Genomic DNA, 19,922 nt, shown 5'->3' with positions numbered 1-19,922 from the left:
ACTTAAAAACTTTGTCTACATTACAAGTGTTCTAGGAGTACAGGAATAGAAGTAGTAGGAGGTGTGCTAGATTCCTTGGCTTTTCTCACCTCAGATGCTCTAATAACCATTTTTTTTAGCAGTGCTTGAGCCAGGCTTCAGCAGAACCTTTGTTAAACCATAACAGAAACAGCTGAAATAGAGCAGACTTACTGCCAACAAGTATTGCAAGGAAAGCAGAGACCAAAGACCTCCAATGCAAAGGAATCAAACCTTAAAACTTAAGATTTAAAAATATGGTTGTGGGTATTTTTAGTTTGGTTTGGTTTTTTGGGTTTGGTTTGGTTTGTTTTTAAGGGAGATTTGACTTTGGTAAAATGGAGAAAAACCCTATCAAACTGACAAGAGGGGATTACTTAAGAAAAGTTTGATGGATGCTCTCAAATACCTCTTCCAATGATATATTAATTGCGATTCACTAGTGTTGCACAATATTTTGCAAAAGCAAAGGCTCATTGAGCTCCCACTAGGTCTGAAATTTAGGCGCCTACATTTAAACTAGATGTCTATATACTAATTATATTATCCAACTGAGAAGGCTGTTCAGCTCACCCTAAAGCAAACATTGCCTGGCTGGTCAGTTAAACTGCACTCCTCTAACTACAGTGAAAGTTTGACTCCATCTGTGACTCACTCGTACTGCTTTTGTACTGCAGATGAAAAGGAAAAAAAAAAACGGTATTCCTTGAAAATAAGCAACTGAAAGAGCACTTAAAACAGGAGAAGAAAGTGTTTACACATGAGAACTGACCTTAGGAGACAGTAAAAAAACCTATAGCCATACCTCTCAAATATTGTACTATTTATTCTGTATGCAAATGTAAAGACAAATGTTATATCTTGTATATGATAGCGTAAGAAAAGACTGCTGTTTCGTTTTAATTGAAAGTATGTCTGAGAGATTTTTGTACAGTATCAGTATGCTGGCAGCAAGAGCAGAAAGAAAGCAGAAGTTGATCATGAATCAAAATGCGGTTTAGTTGTTCTGGGTTCCATAGCTGAAAAGACAAATCCTAAAATGAGAGCTGCTACCCCCACCTCCAATGTGTACCTGAACAAGGAAAGGGCAGACAACATTCCTACTTTGGGCTTGCCAACCCAGGCAGAAAAGTTCTTTGTAACCACTTTTCAGATTAAAGGGCCATCTAGATCTAGCCTCTGCTCAGAGAAGCAGATGGAGAAAACTGCCATGGCAGGGATGCAACGTTCTTTTTCTTCATTGCTAGAAAACACATTTGTGTCAGAGATACAGGAAGTGTACATATATGTGCTATTTGGAATTGAAAAATTGAATATAAAAAATCTTTAAGCCAAATTGGTATACACAGGCTAGGAGCCTATGCAAAGCAATATGAACAAACACTTCCATTCACTGAGAAACTGATTGACAGTAGTCTGCCATGAACATTAAAAGGTTCAGAAACTATAATCAGAAAGACAGAGGTGAGTATTGCATAAACAATTAAAAAGTAGCAGGATTCAGTTTTAAATCTGCTGTAATACAACTCAAAAAAGCATCTGTTTAGAACAGCACTGAATCATCATTGAAATTATATGACTCAGCAGTCAAAAGCAAAGGAAAACATTATTGGCAGTTGTGTACTTCCCTTTGCAAGTAATCCTGAATAAACAATAGCTGCATGATTTAAAAATAAAAATAAATAAGTAAATGAACATACCACCTTGGACAACTTTGGCAGATCTAACATACAAAGATAAAAATTATCTTACAATCAGTTGCATGAAGCATTTTCCTAAACTTAAATTGGAACAAACTGTTAAGACTTAATTAGAAAACCCTGGTACTTTTGAAAAGGTTTTCTCTATGTGATTTAGAAAGCTTAAATATGTTTTTCAAAGCAATTTGAAAGCTCGTGTGTTTTTGAAAGTTTGTCTTGAGATTTTTTAACATACTAGTAGGATCTGCAATGACCAGTTACCACACACAAGAACATATTTGTACAACTTATATAAACCAGCTCAGTTCTGAAAGTTTCTAGCTGACTACACCATTTAAGAACTCTCTAGGGCATCCTAAGATTTCGCATGTATACGCTATACATGCTTCACAAAGGTCACAAAGCAGTCATAAATTTCAAATGACAGCATCGTACTCTTGGCACTTCAGAGCTGCAAGCTATTCAGCTGCAAGTAATATATATCTTTGAACATAAAACAATCAGATCACAATTTATCTGCTATGTCTCCAGCGATAAAGATTTTTAAACTCTATACTTAAAAAATGTTAATGGCATTACCCATGGGAAACCTTATAACTTCATAATATCCAGGAGCTTCTGTTCTCTTCACAGGTTCCATGAAGGGCCAAGCGCTTTGATGGCTCTTTGGTAAAGAAAAAAGTAAGGTATCTAATATGGAAACTCCATATTGGAAAATATTTTGAAATCTTTACAGAAGGTAAACTAGAACTAGCACTCACCTTCACCTGCTGCAGGATGGTTTTTAATGTGCTGTAAAGTTGATCTGAATCCTTGGGCTCCTTCCTTGAAAGAAAATATGAACACAAAAATATTAGCCTGAATCCCTTATCTTCATTCTTATGATGTGCATCTTGCCTAAAAGCAACTCCAAAATTTTGTGCATTTTGTGGAAGAGATAAATGTTTTAAAAATAAACCAAATCCCACATCCCGCCCCCAAAACAAAACAAAGCCAAACTCACTTAAGAACTCATCCCTGCAGATTATTTATCTATTTTCTGATGGAAGGAAATATCAAATGACATTGTTTAAAGACTTTACTCAAAGGAATCTCCAAATTGTTTAATCATTTTACTTTGTGCAGCACTTACCCTCTTTCTTTTCCGCTTGGTTTCCAGCCAGTCTCTCCTGTACACCAACAACAAGAGCGATTACGTGGGAACTACAGTAGGTCAAAGCATTATCTGAGTCATTGCAATTCTAAAAAGATGAGCCATTTCAGCACTGCTGCAGTAAAATGGGTTTGTTTCAATAAAAGCTACTCCTAACAAATAACACAACCATCTAGCCTACAGCCCCATCCAATTTCCTACATGCCTCTAGCTCCAGACTGCTGAAAAGATTCTAAAATATTGCTACATGAAACACATGTTTTTTCAAAAATTCAATACATATTTTACGACAACCTCTGTAAAGAATAATGATGTCAAAGTTATTCAATTTGATTCCTCTGAAACAGAGAATAAATTGCAGAAAAGCACAGTAGAAAAAAATGCCCCAAAAGATGATAATTAAATGTTCTAATTATGGTTTGCCCTGTACATCCATGTTTAGCACAGAACTCATCTTTGTACAGGACTGCACTGCATAACAGTGGTGCCAGAGGGAAATTGTTGACTACACAGTGATACAAATCAAAGAGGAATCATATATAAATAAAATTACACACGCGTACATAAAAGAGGAACAGCCTGGGATGCCTTAGGGAAGTCTCAAAGACAGCAATTGTAATGGAAACACAACAATCTTCACAGAAATCAAATCAGCATACCAAAACAATTGCATTTTTATCAAGAAGAAATACATTACTACATCAGTATTTCTAGACTTGGACCTTTCTTCGGCTGTTCTACTTCTGTTTTACATTAAAAGAGGCTGATACATACTAATTCCAGGAATGCTTTCTATAGGAATCTGCCGTACTCCATCTTTGAAGCAAGAAAGGCCAGGATAAACTTTTCTTATCTGAGCTTGTTTCCTTTCTATGAGTTTTTTAATGATCTGTAATAAAGCAGCAGAGAAAACAAAAAGCAATTAGTTTGCTCAAAAGTAGCCCAAAGGATTAATGCAAAACTGTGACGAACAGGAACACTCTCACTTCCTAATCTTACAGTCCGTATAGATGCACTGAAGCTGGTAACAGGGGTGAGGTACCTGGCCAAACACTGATGCTGCAGATGAGGCTACCAAGCCTCTCAGCTGCCTGTCTAGGCACAAATCTGGAAGAAAAGGAGTAATTGTTTGCTGTATTGATCACGAGCTGCACAGTTCCTGGGATGGTGGCAGCAGAGGCAGGAAAGGGAAATTTCCTGGAAGCAGATTTGGCAACTGGCTCTAATTCTAACAGCTGGTGCTTGCGAACTGCTTCAGCACAGCTCGTCAGAAATTTCAAGGCACGTATTTCAATGCACATCTTTCAATGCACATATATGTTCACATTTCAAAATTTTAGAAATACCTGTTCACCTCTAAGTCTCAGTGTAACTGTAGGAGTTGCTTAGATACCAGAGATACTCTTAATGAAGATTTTATCTTGAGGACATCATCATGATGCCAGTTTTTGGAACAGAAATTCTACTCTGTTTGTAAATGCCAGTAAATGCTTTTCCAGTTCTGGGGTACACTCTGTTCTGCTTTGCAATCTCATTACCTCAATGCTAAGTAATTTGCTTTGGTGCTCTTGATACGCACTTAGAGGCTTACCTAAGCTTTGTGTGTCCTCAATATATCACTTTCAAAATTGCTCACTTCATAACTGGGAGTAAACAAAAGCACAGACATTCAGACCAGCACAATTTGAGAGACTGTTTTGTTTGGAAATAATAAAGAAGGACATATTTTTATTTTTAAGGACCTTCACTCCCTCACACATGGTATTTTCTCTCAAATAAGAGGAAAATAGAAAAATCAGATTTTCAACAGAAGTTACAAATGTTACAGGAAATACCATATACAACAGCACCATGGCTAGATTCCAGCATAACGTCAAAATACTTTCAAACTAATTGTTAAATCCACCTTAAACCCTTCTTATAATTTAGGAATTAGTGCCTCTTCCTGATTAAAACAAGCTGCTCAATCAGTAACACTGATTACTCACAAGTCAGCAGGTCACAAGCCTTTGCATAAAGGGATTTTTCACATTTTTCAGAATGACTGTAAATGAGTTACAAATCAGGCAATGCAAACTCGCAAATCGTGGTCTGTGACCAGTACCCAGCATTGGATGACGTGGTCTTAGCAGCCATAGGCACATACTCTCAAGTTTTAAATAAAAATTTAGATCACATGAAAAGCTTCATTTCAAAAAGGACAGGACTAGAAAAGTCTGATGTCCGGTACTGGCCAATACCAGCAACAAACCAAATCAGTATGCAATCCACACTGTCAACATTCAAAATTCTACTTATATTCAGGTATCATCTTCATTGCTTTTGATTTGATCAGAGAAGTGAACACGCTTCATAAAGCTGCAGACTGGGAGGGCTATCTCTAAATTTCCTTGGAACAGGGAGAATAAAAAGCCTGATCTGTGTGTTGTATGGACACATGAAAACTTTCCCAGTGAGTGAAATTAAGAAACCTTGTAAACTAAATGTATAGCACTCAGATATTTTCTTTCTTTCTGCAGGCATGGGCCAAATAGTTCTATTGGAGGGCAAATTATTGTCTTGTGAAGATGCATTTTAACAAAATAAAAATTCATTATTATTATTATTATTATTATAATTTGACCAGCCTTGAAAGAATACATTATCCTTGTCATTTGTATTTCTTTGAAAACCAAAGAAGGTATATAAAATCAACTGGAAACATCTTAATTATTTTGCTAATAAACTGCCTTATTATATGGAATATTATTACGGAATGAATAAGTCAGGAACATCCCACATAAACTCCAAAGAGGGACAGGCTGGAATTTAAGACAGCCCATCCTTGATTTGTATATTAAAACGGTGGCAGAAAAAATAATCCTCTTTCTTTCCAGTAAAATACAGAACATGCAGTACAAACACTGCATTCAAAAGTCACTCTAATGAACACTACTCTCATGGAGGGAAGAAAAAAAATTGACAAAGCTGCAGAACAAATCAATCTCACAAGATTTTGCTTTGTTATCATCTATGACAAAAATTAGCTATGAAATACTCCTCAATATATCAGTACTTTTCAACACTTCTCTTATCATAAATTTAGTAAAGTAGAATGTAATGCTTCAACTGCAGAGTTCTGGCTTGGGACTAACTAATAAAAGTATACATTCCAGTGTTTTAAGCAGCCTGGCACTTACTGAATTGCTTCTAAACATTCAAATAGATTATAATGTTCAGCGTTTCATTTCAGCCTTTACCTCTTTTTGCTTTTTAATGATAACAGAAAATTCCGTGTAGGGGATCCTTGGATTTAATTCACAACCCATTAATGTGGCACCCTCATAATCCTTGATGTAGCCAACATATTTTGCTTTTGGTACTTTAATATCTTTGGAGAAACCCTGAAGAAGAAAAGAAATCAAGTTGTCGTGATGCCATTTTCGTTTTACATTTGTTTTAACTGAAATGCTATGATAACTTAGAACCAAATTCATCATAATGTTAAAATACAGATAATACAATGGAAAGAGTTATAGACCATGTTTCATAGTGTTGCCAACATCTCATGGGACACACCTCATACAAGAATAGTTAATTGCTTTTATATATAGTGGAGAAAAAGAGATGGAGGAAAATATTTTTACTGTGGACAAATTTCTGGGATTTTTCAAAAAATTTGCTATTTTAATATCAAAGAATGCCAGTCCTGTAGTCCTCAGTCAAGGAATGTTGGTGTTGAAGTCAATGAGATGACAGTAGTTTTATAGCCAAAAAAAACCAATTATTTTTTTCTTTTACTTCCGTATCTCAAATGAAAAAATAAGATAACAAATCCTATTAAAAGTTCCAAAGTTATACTACAGTCTTTATACAGTTCAAAAGCTAATTGAAAAACAAACCCACAAAAGAATTAACAAAGACAATAAAAAACCAGTGTAGGACTCTCACTTTGGCTGCGTTTTATTCTTCTGTTACAGTGGTATCTATGAAACCTCAGTAAAAATCAGGAACCAAACAAGAACCTCTGCCTCGAAATTTAACATCAAAGGCTTCAGACTTATATGGAGACTGAGCACTTCCAAATTGGGGTAGGGACATTTCAGACATGAAAAGGGTCTGTCTGTACAGATCTGACAGCAGTATTGCAAGCCCAGCTTTTATTCATTCTGAATGTGAGAAGAGTGAATTGTATCAGTTTTAAATACAGAATTATAAAACAGCTGAGGTTGGAAGGGACTTAAGGAGGTCATCTAGCCCCATCCCTGCTCAGAGCAGGTTCTCATCAGATCTGGTTGCCCAAGGCCATGTCCAGTCTTGAAGACTGCCAAGGACAGAGGTTCCACAATCTCTCTGGGCAACATGTTCCAGTATCTCACCGCCCTTAAGAGATGAAGGAAAAAAAAAAAAAAAAGTCCTTCTATCTAGTTGCAATTTTCCACAATCCAACTTGTGTCCATTACCTCTAATTCTATTGCTGTACATCTCTGAGAATAGTCTGACTCCATCTTCACCCTATCACCTGATCAGACAGTTGACACTTGTTCAATCTGTCAAATCTGACAGATTAGACACTGCAATCTTTCCTGAACTTGAACCTCATGCTTCAAATCAGGAGGAGCTGTGAGCACAGCTGAGGTAAGTTCTAGTCTGCCACAGGTATGTCTGGTACTTCTTTAGACTTTTTACAGAATCAGTGAGGGAATTAAATGAATGAAAAAGCAACCAACTCTTATTCAACTGGTTTTTAGATTTGACAAATTACAAGCTATACCATACACCTATATTTAGGTGATTCCACCATAGTCAAATGCATTATAAGCCAATAACACTATACAAGATGAACACAGAGGACATTTTGTAGATAAAAACTATACACATGAAATTGCATGATGCATTTTATCCAACACTTTGTCATGTCTAGTTGTTTAGTTCATCACTCCTAGATGTTAACTATGCACACCAAATAATTTCTTACATTGACTTACTTGTTTTTTGAAGTAGCCAATAGCATATTCATCTGCATATGTGAGAAAGTTGAGAATGTTATGTTTGATGTGGTATTCCTTCAGATGGTTCATTAGGTGAGTTCCATAACCCTGTGTGAAACGTACAAGGAAAAAGCCATCACAAAGCCTTTGGGGACTGTGCATACTAAAAACTGTGGACCAAGAGTTATTACAGGCTGTTTTTCAAAATATAGCCTTTCCTCTAGATCCTGTTTTAAAGATTTTCTCATAACTAACTTAGTGAGGTGTACTCAAGCCTCATAATGGTATCTTTGTGACCCAAAAGGGAATACAAAATATCACAGCTTCTAGTGTCTTGTTCACTTTTAACCTAAAAGAGACCAAAACCCAGACTATCTCTACAGGTAAAGTATGGCTCTAAAGAGGAACATTGTCCTGAAAGTTGTAAATCAAGGTGCACACATATTTTTTTTCCTTTTAAGTTAGATATCGACCATTAATAGTCACATACTTATAAAACTACATATATCGTAATAATAATTAGCCTTATCATGTAAAAATTGCAAAGCAGTAGGAATACCAAAATAACTCCTTCTAGGGGAACCCATTCTGAGACGAGATCTCTGTTTTACTGGGTTCTGTGTACCTGTCAGAGCAACAGCCTTTGTCTCAAAGGATTTATAATCTGAATTTATCATAGGGCATAAAACGGAATAGTGAAATCGTTAATGCCATAATAAGCAGCAGAAAATTATTGAGTCCACAATCAAATGAATGCCTATGCATTCTGACTGCACACAAGAATAATTTCCATTTTTATTCAACCCCAAAGTAAACAAAAGGTACCATTTATTCACATTTCTGAGTAAGCTATAGTCTTCCCTTTCTGCTGTGAGGTTAAGGAATGTAAAATAGACAGGAAAGCCCATAATAATGTGTTGTTCCTACATATGTTCCAGTTTTGACATCACAGGGAATAACTGGACACAGAATGTTTTTGAGTACTCTGTTCTTGAAAACTGAGAAAATTTTTACTTATGCACATAAGCCAGAAAAATAAATTAGAAAATATATAGTTCTGATTGAATCCACAATTTAATAGCCTCAAACATGGAAATAGTCAGATGAAAGCAAGTTAGGTTATTGTTGAAGCTCAGTACAAAAAATTTCATAGTGACACATTTTCTTTAAAACCCTACCAATCTAGGTACAAAATTTGTGCATTAGCCTTTCCTTTCCAGCTCATGTTTGGAGTATCTGGTAATCAGACCTCAAATTCAAAATTAAGACCTCGTATGTGTAAAAATCAGTACTTCTGAATTTGAGGAAGTTCTTAAAGCCATATGTCGACTTGTTAAAGTGGGATACATCATGCATGGCACCAAATACAAAGAAGTAGTTTCACAACTGATGACACATTAAGTGGTACAGCATTTCTTAGAAGTGTTCAAGATAATTAAGAGACTTTCTAACTGCAAAATTGAGTTCTCAAAGTCTTTGAAGAGGACAAAACATCTGAAGCAAAATTTTTAATGAAAAATGTTTTCCTTAAATGCAAGGTAGCAGTACATGAGCAAGCCAAACGCCTTACTTCCCTTATCAGCAGGGAGAAAGGAAGAGCTTATAAGAGACTGACATTTTATTTACACCTGAAACATTCACAATTCATACCAGTAATTCCAAAGCATCTAACCTCTGAGAAAAAAAAAGTCAACTTTGCATCTCAAAGAAATTCCAGCAATTACGATGACAATTACTTCAAATATTTTCTGCTTGCCTTCAAAGGATTTACTCATTCACACAAACACTTGCCTAAGTATGACAATCCTAAAGGGAAACTAAGCCATGTACAGTAAAATTTAAAATAATTTTGTAAAAAGGGACCAAACTATCTCAAAAACAATACAACTTCTAAATATCACATATAAAGGAAAACAGTACCCATACTTCTTACTCTAACCTCAAATTGAATTAAAACAGGAATTTATTTTTCCCAAGAATAGGCAGTTTAACCATGAGTGAATGTTTAGTTTTTCTCAGTTACCTGCTGGGAAGGGTCACCTCACTCAAATAGGAATGTGGGAAGGCAAATTTTCAGAAATAGTCAACTGATACAGCAAGGTGCCCAGAGCATAACAAAAGAAATTGTGAATTATGTGTGCATATGCAACCTAGGAGGTTTATTTGCTCTATTTTTAATGATTTATTTATCTATTTTATTTGCTCAGATTTATTTGCTCTATTATATTCTGAAAGGTTATTCCTAGAGAATCACAACACACCTTTGGCAGCCTAACTTGTGCACTGCAGTTGGTTGTTTTAGTAGAATAAAAACACCTTTTATGAATTAGTCAAGCTTAGAATAGACATAACTTGAGCATATTCCATTGTTGTTTGCATTTGCTAAAACACTTTGGATGCTTTTATGACAGGGGAATGCTTCTCTCTAACACCGGAGTTCAATAAAATCAAATATAACCCAAGTACTAACAGTCATCAGAGGTTTTCAGTCCCACTGTGTTACCTTTCTGCACCCAGAGCTCTTCCGTCAAAACAGGGCACGCAATTTCTGCACGTTCAACTGCTACCAACACTGAATTAACCCACATCTCAGATGAAACAGTTTCAACTGAAAAACAAAGCTATAGCACCATCTAAAGGCAAAATCTTGAATCAGATTGTCAGAGATACTTGTAGTCCCTAGGAAAGCAAGCAGGAATCTCTTGTATTCATAGTGCTCTATATCCTTTCAACACAGTTGCTAATTCTCAACACTCAGAGAACATTTTGTGAAATTAATTCAAAGAACAGTGTACAGAACAGACTAGGTGCTTACTTTAAGATGCAAGACTAAACTTAATTTTTTTGATGTATTGCATCTTGTTTGAAGTCAGGTAACGCCACAAAGTGATCAAATACAAATTACTGTCACAAGTAAGCAATACTTATTTCAGTCAACCATAAGGTCTTACACTACGAAGAGAGGCAATCGCTGATGACAGAGGAATAAATGGTCCAAGACGACGAGACCACTGGCCAGTATTGTTGAAAAAAAAATGTTTATTTAATTAAGTACAAGTAATCCCACTATTATGCTGATGATTCTAAATCTGCACATTTGTTTAGTGTATTATATTCAGAATGATTGTATCTTTCAAATTCTATTTCTGTTTCGCAACTCAGCAACACATTCAATGTGACTAACAAAATTAGAAGCATACGCAGTAGTGAATGGGACTCAAATACATTTAATAAACTCTAGTAGAGAATTATTTTTACCTTGACTTGCTCATTGGAAGTCACAGCACAGAAAACAATCTCCGTAAATCCTTGTGAGGGGAACATCCGGAAACAGATACCACCGATAACACGACCATCTTTTATTAATGCAAGGGTCTTGTGTTTCCTGAGTAGACAAAAACGTCACTTTAATACATGTACATAGTACATAAAGTGCCATTACATTTCCTTTTTTCAGAAACTTGATTCACTTCTTTCCATGATGCTAATGCAATTGCATATGCCTTTGTTAAGTTAGCTGCTGGTATCTACAGAGGAGTTGCTATTTTAACATCATGCTTTGAATTTACCATAAAATTCATCATGCATGCAGCATGGTCCTGGCCTTGCCAAGTATTCCTAGTACTAAGGTAATGCCCAATAAATAAGAGTTGTATTGCTTTTATTGACTCTTGCTAACAGTTATGCCATTGCGCAGTTCTCAGGATGATTTTACCATGACTAAATTAGAAATTAATGGAGTTACACGACAGTAAGACCTTTCTAAGGGATTTTTGTTTCATTGCATGCATGCTCTATAGCTCAGCTATCAGTTTCAAATGCAGCTGATGAAGCAAGAAATGATATTTCACATTTAGTGGAAACAAGACCAGAATAAATATCCATTTCTGTTGCATTTATGTTGACTGCCAGGAAAGATACAACGGATGCAATCTGAACTCCCGTGTCAAGGATTAAGAATTTTAGTGTCATCCTCAAGGTCTGGAAAGATTTATACTGCACCTGTTCTCCGGATTATTCAATACATGGTATCATATGGATTCCAGTATCTTCCACTTGACATAGGTTTGTGTGTAGCCACTAGTCAGCAGAGTCCCCAGTGTGTGTCCCTATCGATTCATGGCAGATGCTGGAGTTCTCTGAGCTGTCCAGGCAATGTGCTTCACTTCTTTTGGGTCAACTGTTTGGCACGAGCACATAAAGGAGGGCATTTTCTTCCTGTGGCAATATCCATACCTCTTTCTCAAGCACAGACTGCTCTCCAGACAGTTATCTATGCTGAAGAGCACTTAAACTACCACAATCCTCTCAGCCTACTAGAAGAGACTTTCCCAACAAGGGAGAACGTAGAGAAATGTTAGAGGAGGCCATGGCTCAACATCCATACTTCAAAATTTTGCTTTGACGGTCGGTTATGAGAGAACTTGTCTCCTTCAGCCAGTAGCCTCTGCTTAGCGCTGCTAAGGCTTCTAAACTCAGACAAGATACCGGTGCTGCCTCTCTTTCCCACCTGAGTGGTGCTTACTCCCACACAGGAGAGGTAAAAGTGCTGGCCTTCACAAGAAAAGTCCTGTTGCCCTCTGAAAAAAACTAAAAGGCCCCAAGATCAGTCTCCTGTGCCTGGAGACCAAAGTCCTGTCCAACAGTCTCCAGCACCGGGCTGTTTGTGCTTCAGACCCAGCAGCAGCAGTGTTTGCTGGCACCAGGAGAGCGTTGCTGAGGGAATGCTAGTGAGCCTAAAAGCAGAAGAGGTGGTTCCTGACATGTTTTCATAACCGCTGCAGCTACAATACCAGGCACAAGGACAGAGACTGATATCACCAGTGGTGGAGAAAGGCTCTTCCAGAAACCGCGCTGGGTAGGTGGCTGCAGTCAGCCAGAGCTCCTCAAGGTCACTGCTGATACACAGCGATGAGCCCACAGGCATCCTCCACTGTGAAGTGCTGCGGCAAGCACTAGGCTATCCTTGGGCATGGATTGCTCAGAGGCAGAAATTTTGGGAGAACATCCCAGTTGAGAGGAAGCAGGCTCTACAGGAAACACAACAGTGGAAAAGTGGACACTTCTGAGGAGAGCCACCCTTTGTGCTTGAGCAGCTGAAGCACAATTCAATCAGGACATGAGGGTGGGTGGAGCACCATGTGCAACCTGTGGCTGCTGCTACAGCCACCATGTCTCTTTTCAAGTGCCTGTGGTGTAGAGTCACACGCAAAGCAAGACAGAAAACTTGCACTGATAAAGAGAAAAGCAATGTCCTTGAGTGGGGAGTGATTCAAAGTTTTCTCCCGTGCTGACATAAATGCTGCTGTTCTTCATAAATCCAACAAGTTCTTCTCACTGAAAAATTTCAGTCTCTGCTGTCATTCAGTTCATGATCTTCACAGAGGATGGAGTAGCCTGCAAGTTAGTGTGGGCCTCAAAACCACTAATAAGCAAAATAAAGGTGGCCCCGAATTGCACGAGGTGGGGGATTAGATTGGATATTAGGAAAAACATCTTCACCAAAATGGTTGTCATGCATTGGAACAGGTTGCCCCGGGAAGTGGTTGAGTCACCATCCCTGGAGGTGTTTAAAAGACATGTAGATGAGGTCCTTAGGGACATGTTTAGAGGTGGACTTCGTAGTGTTAGTTTAACAGTTGGACTCAATGACCTTAAAGGTCTTTTTCAACTAAGACAATCGTATGATTCTAGAATTACTTTCTGACTTTCAGTTCTAACATTCAGAAGTATAAGATAGGACACAGCCTTCCCTCCAGACTCACTTCCCACAACAACAAGCCACTTGTCATTAATACAGCCACTGTGATGGTATTTGGGCACAATCCAATTAGACTGACCAGGAGCTACAGGGGCTTTAAAAGATGGGAAAAGGGTAGCACAGGCAGAGCTGCCCTCCATGCAACCTTGTCTGGCTCCTTCCTGCACCACTGCCTGCAAATCAGCGGTACTCACGGATCAAAGACCAAGCGTGTGATGTACTCCTTTGGCATTCGAGGCAGCTGATGGGAGAAGACGTTCTGCAAACCAACCAGCCACATCATGATCTTCTTGTTGGGCTTCTGGTTCAGGGAGTTGCCCACCACGTGGAATTCGATCACCCCCCTGCGCTCCTCCAGCCTCGCCGCCTCGTCCCGGGCCGAGTGTGCGGAGAGGAAGTTGGTCTGAGCCGTACAAAAGAGGAACAAAATCACATTTTGGAGATTTCACATCCTCTGACAGAACGGCCTTAAGGAACAAACAAACACCCCTCTTTTCTCCAGGCTTTTTACAAAAATAGAGCCGCCAACTGTTACCATTTTTTAGCAGAAGTGACACAAACAAATAAGCTGGATGTAAGTCTACACTATGGTGTACAAAGGCTTATTCAAACTTCTTTCAGTAAAGGCTAGGTAACAACAGTGACGGTTATGACTCAACAAGTTCCAAAATCTCTTGGGGGACAGCACTCATCCAGTTGAAACCTATGCCACCAAGTCTTCACATTTTCTTTAGTCTAGTCAGCTTGGACAAAAGTAGTGCATTTGCCTACACATATTGCGAATCACGTATTTTAATGGCAGTGCAGGCAAAGTCTTATTTTTTCATCTTAGTAATGCTTTCTACTATCTATGCCACTATTGTAAGAGCCTAAAAAGAACATTTTAATTCCTATTGATTTTCCTGTTACATATCTAGCAATTGCACCCCTATATTTGAATGGAGATGAAATTAATGCAGACAATTTATTTAACTTTTCTTTTAACAATTGTTTCACAATGCCAAAACATCTCTGCATGCACATACTGTTTACTTTTTAGAGCAAAGTTTGGCTGCTGGGTTTCTAGTCACTGCCAGCCCCAACAGCCAGACTGGCACAGCATTTGTAATATGCAGAGCCATCAGTCACAGTATATAGCTTGAGTAAGAAACGTAGGTGGTTCCAAATCTTCAGCAGTCTCTAGCTAAATCTTGGCAAACAAGAGCTGCTGGCAAAACATAGCCTGGCGAAGGGAACAGAAGGAGGAAAAGCCAGCCAAAAAAAAAAAAAAAAAAGTGCAATTCTGTACATGGCACAATTCTGCAATTCTGTTTGTTTTTCTCTTCCAGCAGAAAAAAAGAGCAACTGTGGAAGACAGAGCAAATAACTCTTTATATCAGCCCTTCTGCATTAGACAGAGGTTTTAACTTTGGACCTTTTGTTCTGCTGCAATATCTGAACACCATTTACCGTGTCTTATGAGCTACATCTGTGATTAATAATAAATATCGTACTCTGGAACTGCTCTGTAACAAAAGTACCTTGCAAAATAACCTGGGATCTACATTTTTACTGTCACTATTGCCAAGTATCTTTGCAAACAGTACACAATGCATTAAAAAATGTACAACCATTCTTCATGTTAACGATGTATTTCATCAATAATTTTTGCTCACCTAATCATACTCTTTGAAAGTCTCTATTTTTCTTACTGACAGCATGGTTAAGTTTTGTGGACTCTTAGCTTATCATACTCTATCCACATGAAACATTTCTTGAAAACAAGGCATTTGCAAACAGATCAGGTCTATATATTTCTCACCTCTGGCCCAAGCATTGCTGCAGGATCTGTAATTGTTGACATTACTTCATTGATTAACTCAATAGGAATATCTCCTACAACCCTTGGTTTTTTTGAATCCTCCAGAGAATAGGGTTCATTATTTTTTCTCTTTTCCCCTGTAAAACAAAACCAGGACAAGTCAGACTAGCTGTGAAGTCTAGCACTTCTGTTATATTCTTTAATTTGTATGCCAAGTATGGGGCTTTTTTTAAATCCCTGCAGAAAGAGAGAAACAACACTTATCACTGCTGCAATTTTGTCTTTGCACTGGGATCTTAGCATGAAGCAGGATGACTATACGTCTCCTTCTCCTATATCTCTGTAAATTCATAATGAAATTACTTCCTTTTCTTTTTGCTTCCACATCCTCTGCAGTGAACCTCTGTGCTGCTGTCTGCGAAGGTCAGTGGTAAATACATAAATTATAGTACCTACTTTTGGATAACATGAAACCCCATTTTGGGATTCACTGGAATTAAGTATCCATTATAGATCACTTCCACCTTTTTTCTAAACCAAGCAGCACATACAGTCTGACACATCACACATATTTGACTTAGAAAATCCACATGAAATTTCCAAATCAAAATATACCATGTTAATTATTAACTGCCCTACTAAGGGCAGACCAACATGTAATGTAGCAAAAGCAACAAATTCATGAAAGAAAAGTCCAACAAAGGCTAGTGGGTACAATAATCCTGATAGAGCCAGCTGCTAGCTCAGAATTTACCCAAGCAGCAAACTGCCAAATACTAGGAAAGCATACAAACAGGAATATCACTCCATGGTTACCTTCTTCCTCTATTCTTTCCTTAAAGATCTGGTACTGGTCATTGTCAGAGGCAGGATGCTGAATTTTGCCTTCGTGATCAGCACTTAGCAGCGATATAAGTTGGTTCCACATAATTTTAAGATCTTCTTTCTGAAGTTTAGGGCCCATTGTGCCCACTATTTTACATATATTGTATAGATTGTTTTTCCACAGCTATAGCGCTCTAAATATATGAAGATCAAACTGTTCGCTGCCCTTTTCCGACTTTCAAGCAGGACAACTTTTTTCTTAACAACAGAATTTTATTGTTAACCTCCCTTCACTGTGAAAACTGTTTATTCCTATTGTTTATTTCTTACTTTTTAAACAGTTATTCATATATGAATGGGCCTTCTTATTATTTCCCAAAGGATTAATTTCTTGGTTTAAAACAGAATTTTTGAAGCAATTTGTCAAAAGTTTTCTGGAAATCCAGGTATACAAAACTCTTTCCAAATGCTAATCACTTCCTTCACAGATACATACAATTCGTGAGTTCTAGAAAACGCACACTGAATTTCCACACATCACATTACCCACACATTTATCCACTGCATTCTTAATCAGTATATTATTGTTTCTTCTAACTGTCTGAAATAGGAGACTTAAAATTGACAGTTTCCCAAATTCTCTTAGGACCTCTTTGAAAACTAGTTTTGCATCTGTGTGTTTCAGCTCTGTAGTGCTGAGGGCAATTCCAAGGACAGCTCAGCTGCACAACTTAATAATTAGTTTTGTCAATTCCGTATTTCTTTCCACACTCTCAATAAAAAAACCAAAAACTAAACTCTTCTAGTGACTACTTACTCCTCATTCTGCTGATTTGTAATAAAAAAAAAATCTACTCATTCCCATTTTTAAGATAATTTCCCAACTTGTCCCTCAAAGAAAGTTGCAGTTTAGGAGCCACCTTAAGTCCCTCTGTAGCGAACACCGAGGCTAAGAATTCATTTAGATTTTTCTGCTTCCTTGAGGAATTACTTTACATGAGCTTGTGATCATCTCTCTGACCTACAAACTCTCTTGCCAGGCTCATTAATCCTGAGGTGTTTGAAAAAGGATTTATTAGGAGAATTTATGCATTCAACAACTTTTTTCCCTCAAAACTTTGCTTTTTAACCTGACCTCACTCAGGTTTTAAATTTAACCTGGCTGGTGTGTTTCTGCTTTTCTTTATTCCTCAACAGTGTGAAATTTCAGTACCTTGAAAGATTTAAAAAAAAAAATGCAATGTCCTCTTCTAACTCTGTCTTTATTTAAATTAAACCTTTCGTCATGCTTCACGATACACGTACTTTAAGTAAAGTGTTTTTCAACAACCTCTGACACCAGCAGACCATTGCCCATTTTAAATGAATTTAAACAAACTATTTTTTTTCAAATACAGTTGCCATTTCTGCTAGTTAAACATTACCATAGTGGAGAAAAAATATGTGTGCGTATGTCTTTTAGCAAAAACACCTCAAGGTTGCTATTGCAGAGTGAAGGCAATGGTCACCATATACGGCAACTGCTGATAACATTGACAGAAACCCAAAAGCAAGTCTCCCTCTTGGTTACCTAGGTTTGGGTCAAGGGCAGAAGAAACTTTGCAAGCAGGACTCATATTCCCACTGTTGGGCTGCTCCAGAGACGAAGGACTTGCACTGTATGAAACAGATCTTGCAACAGGAGGAGTACTGATAACTGCAACGGCATAAAAGGCAAACACCAAAAAAATCAGGACATGGAACCCATTATTACAGCGCTGACTGAAGGACTGTCACAACAAGGGACACAACTTCACACCTACCACATGCCAAGTAACAGCTGATGTTGTGCAACAGAGCAATGTCATCAGTTCACCAGAAGAGACATGAGAACTTTATCTCAACATATTTTTCCAAACTTCTACCTAACAAGGGACTGTATTACTGCTGCATGACAGAGTCAGCTTTACTTCACTGAACATACCAGGCTTCATTATTCTGCAGTGCTGAGCACAAGCTAAGAAAACAAACTTCCTTCATACACCTGCCAAGCCCATTGGCATTCAGCTTCATGAAAATGCTATTTGTAGGAATCTATTGAAAAGCAAAATCTCATCATTCAGCTTCAGCTGTCCATTTTCATCATGTTCAAAGACGGGTTGAACAAATCAACTTCAATAAAGGGAGAAGCTGTTGCACCAGTTAAGGGGATGAAACTATTATTTTAAAAGGCCATAGACTAAAATCTCTCTCTCTAATATATTAAAAAAAAAAAATCCCAAATCATTCAGTTTTCATTTGTGTCAGGATTTTTGGCAGGCAAGTGGGATGTCCAGGTGACAGCTCATAGTCTGGACACCTGCAGTCTTTCTCTTTGCATGCCTCTATCCTGGTGTCATCACCAGCAACAGCTCTTTTGTTCCATATTCACGCTAAGAATCCAGTGTTTAAAAGGTATGCATAAAAATGAAACACTGCAGAAATGTACATGACAGAATGAACTCTAAGAGCAACATGATTTAAGAGTTGCAATGAACTTGTACCTAGGGTATAATTCACCAGTTCACAGTGCAGACCAGGAATTTCTCACAAAAAAGCCTGTATCTGTCACAGTGGAATCTCCCAGCTACACTTCGAAATCCATCATCAGATAAAGTGCTAACATGATGGTTTTGTCAACTGATAACCAACAATTGATTCAAAATACTGAATTGTTACAAAATATTGAATTAAATGCCTCCAGTCTTTGCTTCCTAAAACACTGAAAACTGAAGTCAACTCCTGAGCTGCATAAGTGGATTTTAAATACTTTTAAGCAGAATGGAAGAGGAGAAGGGGAAAATAATAAAAAACCCCCCACATCATCAGTGCCTCCCTGAAATTTTAGGGATGATTTATACCTCAGTATCCTAACTGAGGAAAAGTGAATAAAGCTACAGAATAGCCGATGGGGCACATGAGTAAGAAACAAAGCAAGGAAAAACTATAGAAAAACAAGAAAATCAAAAGCGTATGTGCAAAATGGAATATCCAATGCGGAAGGTCACTACTTTCCTACTGCTAAGTCCCTGCTGCCATGGAGCTGGACAACCGGTGAGGGTCCTCATGGGAGAGGACTATGGTCTGGCAGGTGACCCACCATGGCCATTTACCCACTGACCATTCTCACTTGTGCACATTGAGTGCACTCGTGCTGCTTGAATACTCAGGTGATTTGCCTCAGCACGCAGCCTGCTCCACTGGCACCTTCAATTTGCTGTATTTCATCATCAAAACGGGATCTTTATGTGAGGAAGCACCAGCGAGTCAGACACCTGTGCTTACTCAATGCAGACTGATTTCAGTAGACCCTGCTGTTTATAAAGCTGCATACTTAAATCTCGTTCCTTAGAATTCATCACTTGTACAGGTTTATCTTTATATTCAGGTGCTCCCCAGCCCATCACTAAATGCAAATTACCTGTCTGGATTCCCAGCTGGCCAGTTTGGGAACTAGACACCATGAAATCCTGATCCCAAATAGGAGAATTTTGGCTGTACACTTCTTCTTCCAGCATCGACAGAAACCTAGGCACAAAACCAGTTAATATTTCAACTTAATAGGATCATTCAAAGCAGGTTCTTTTTTGGAATAAGCATTTGCAACCTTTTTTTTTTTTAGATTTAAAAATATTTAATGAATCAGTAAGAAAATTGTTGACCAATCCTTAAAAAA

At 37.9% G+C, this 19,922-nt stretch overlaps 1 protein-coding gene across 2 annotated transcripts in view; it reads right to left on the bottom strand.

Moving 5' to 3' along the window:
* The window catches only part of KAT2B (lysine acetyltransferase 2B), a 43,404-nt gene that overhangs the window by 2,691 nt on the left and 20,791 nt on the right, over positions 1-19,922 (bottom strand). The window contains exons 7-17 of one of the 2 annotated variants that reach the window (XM_065628897.1): positions 19,668-19,774; positions 17,799-17,924; positions 15,404-15,540; positions 13,797-14,005; positions 11,100-11,226; positions 7,839-7,949; positions 6,111-6,254; positions 3,646-3,760; positions 2,851-2,887; positions 2,480-2,543; positions 2,298-2,382 (exon numbers count right to left, since the gene is read on the bottom strand). In XM_065628897.1, the coding sequence (XP_065484969.1) occupies positions 2,298-2,382; positions 2,480-2,543; positions 2,851-2,887; positions 3,646-3,760; positions 6,111-6,254; positions 7,839-7,949; positions 11,100-11,226; positions 13,797-14,005; positions 15,404-15,540; positions 17,799-17,924; positions 19,668-19,774 (1,262 nt within the window). The remainder of the gene's footprint in view (positions 1-2,297; positions 2,383-2,479; positions 2,544-2,850; positions 2,888-3,645; positions 3,761-6,110; positions 6,255-7,838; positions 7,950-11,099; positions 11,227-13,796; positions 14,006-15,403; positions 15,541-17,798; positions 17,925-19,667; positions 19,775-19,922) is intronic. The other variant, XM_065628898.1, reaches the window with a different exon arrangement.

This window comes from Caloenas nicobarica, chromosome 2, assembly GCF_036013445.1.
Source record: "Caloenas nicobarica isolate bCalNic1 chromosome 2, bCalNic1.hap1, whole genome shotgun sequence".
Lineage (NCBI taxonomy): Eukaryota > Metazoa > Chordata > Aves > Columbiformes > Columbidae > Caloenas > Caloenas nicobarica.
This window is presented reverse-complemented; position numbering and strand designations above follow the sequence as displayed.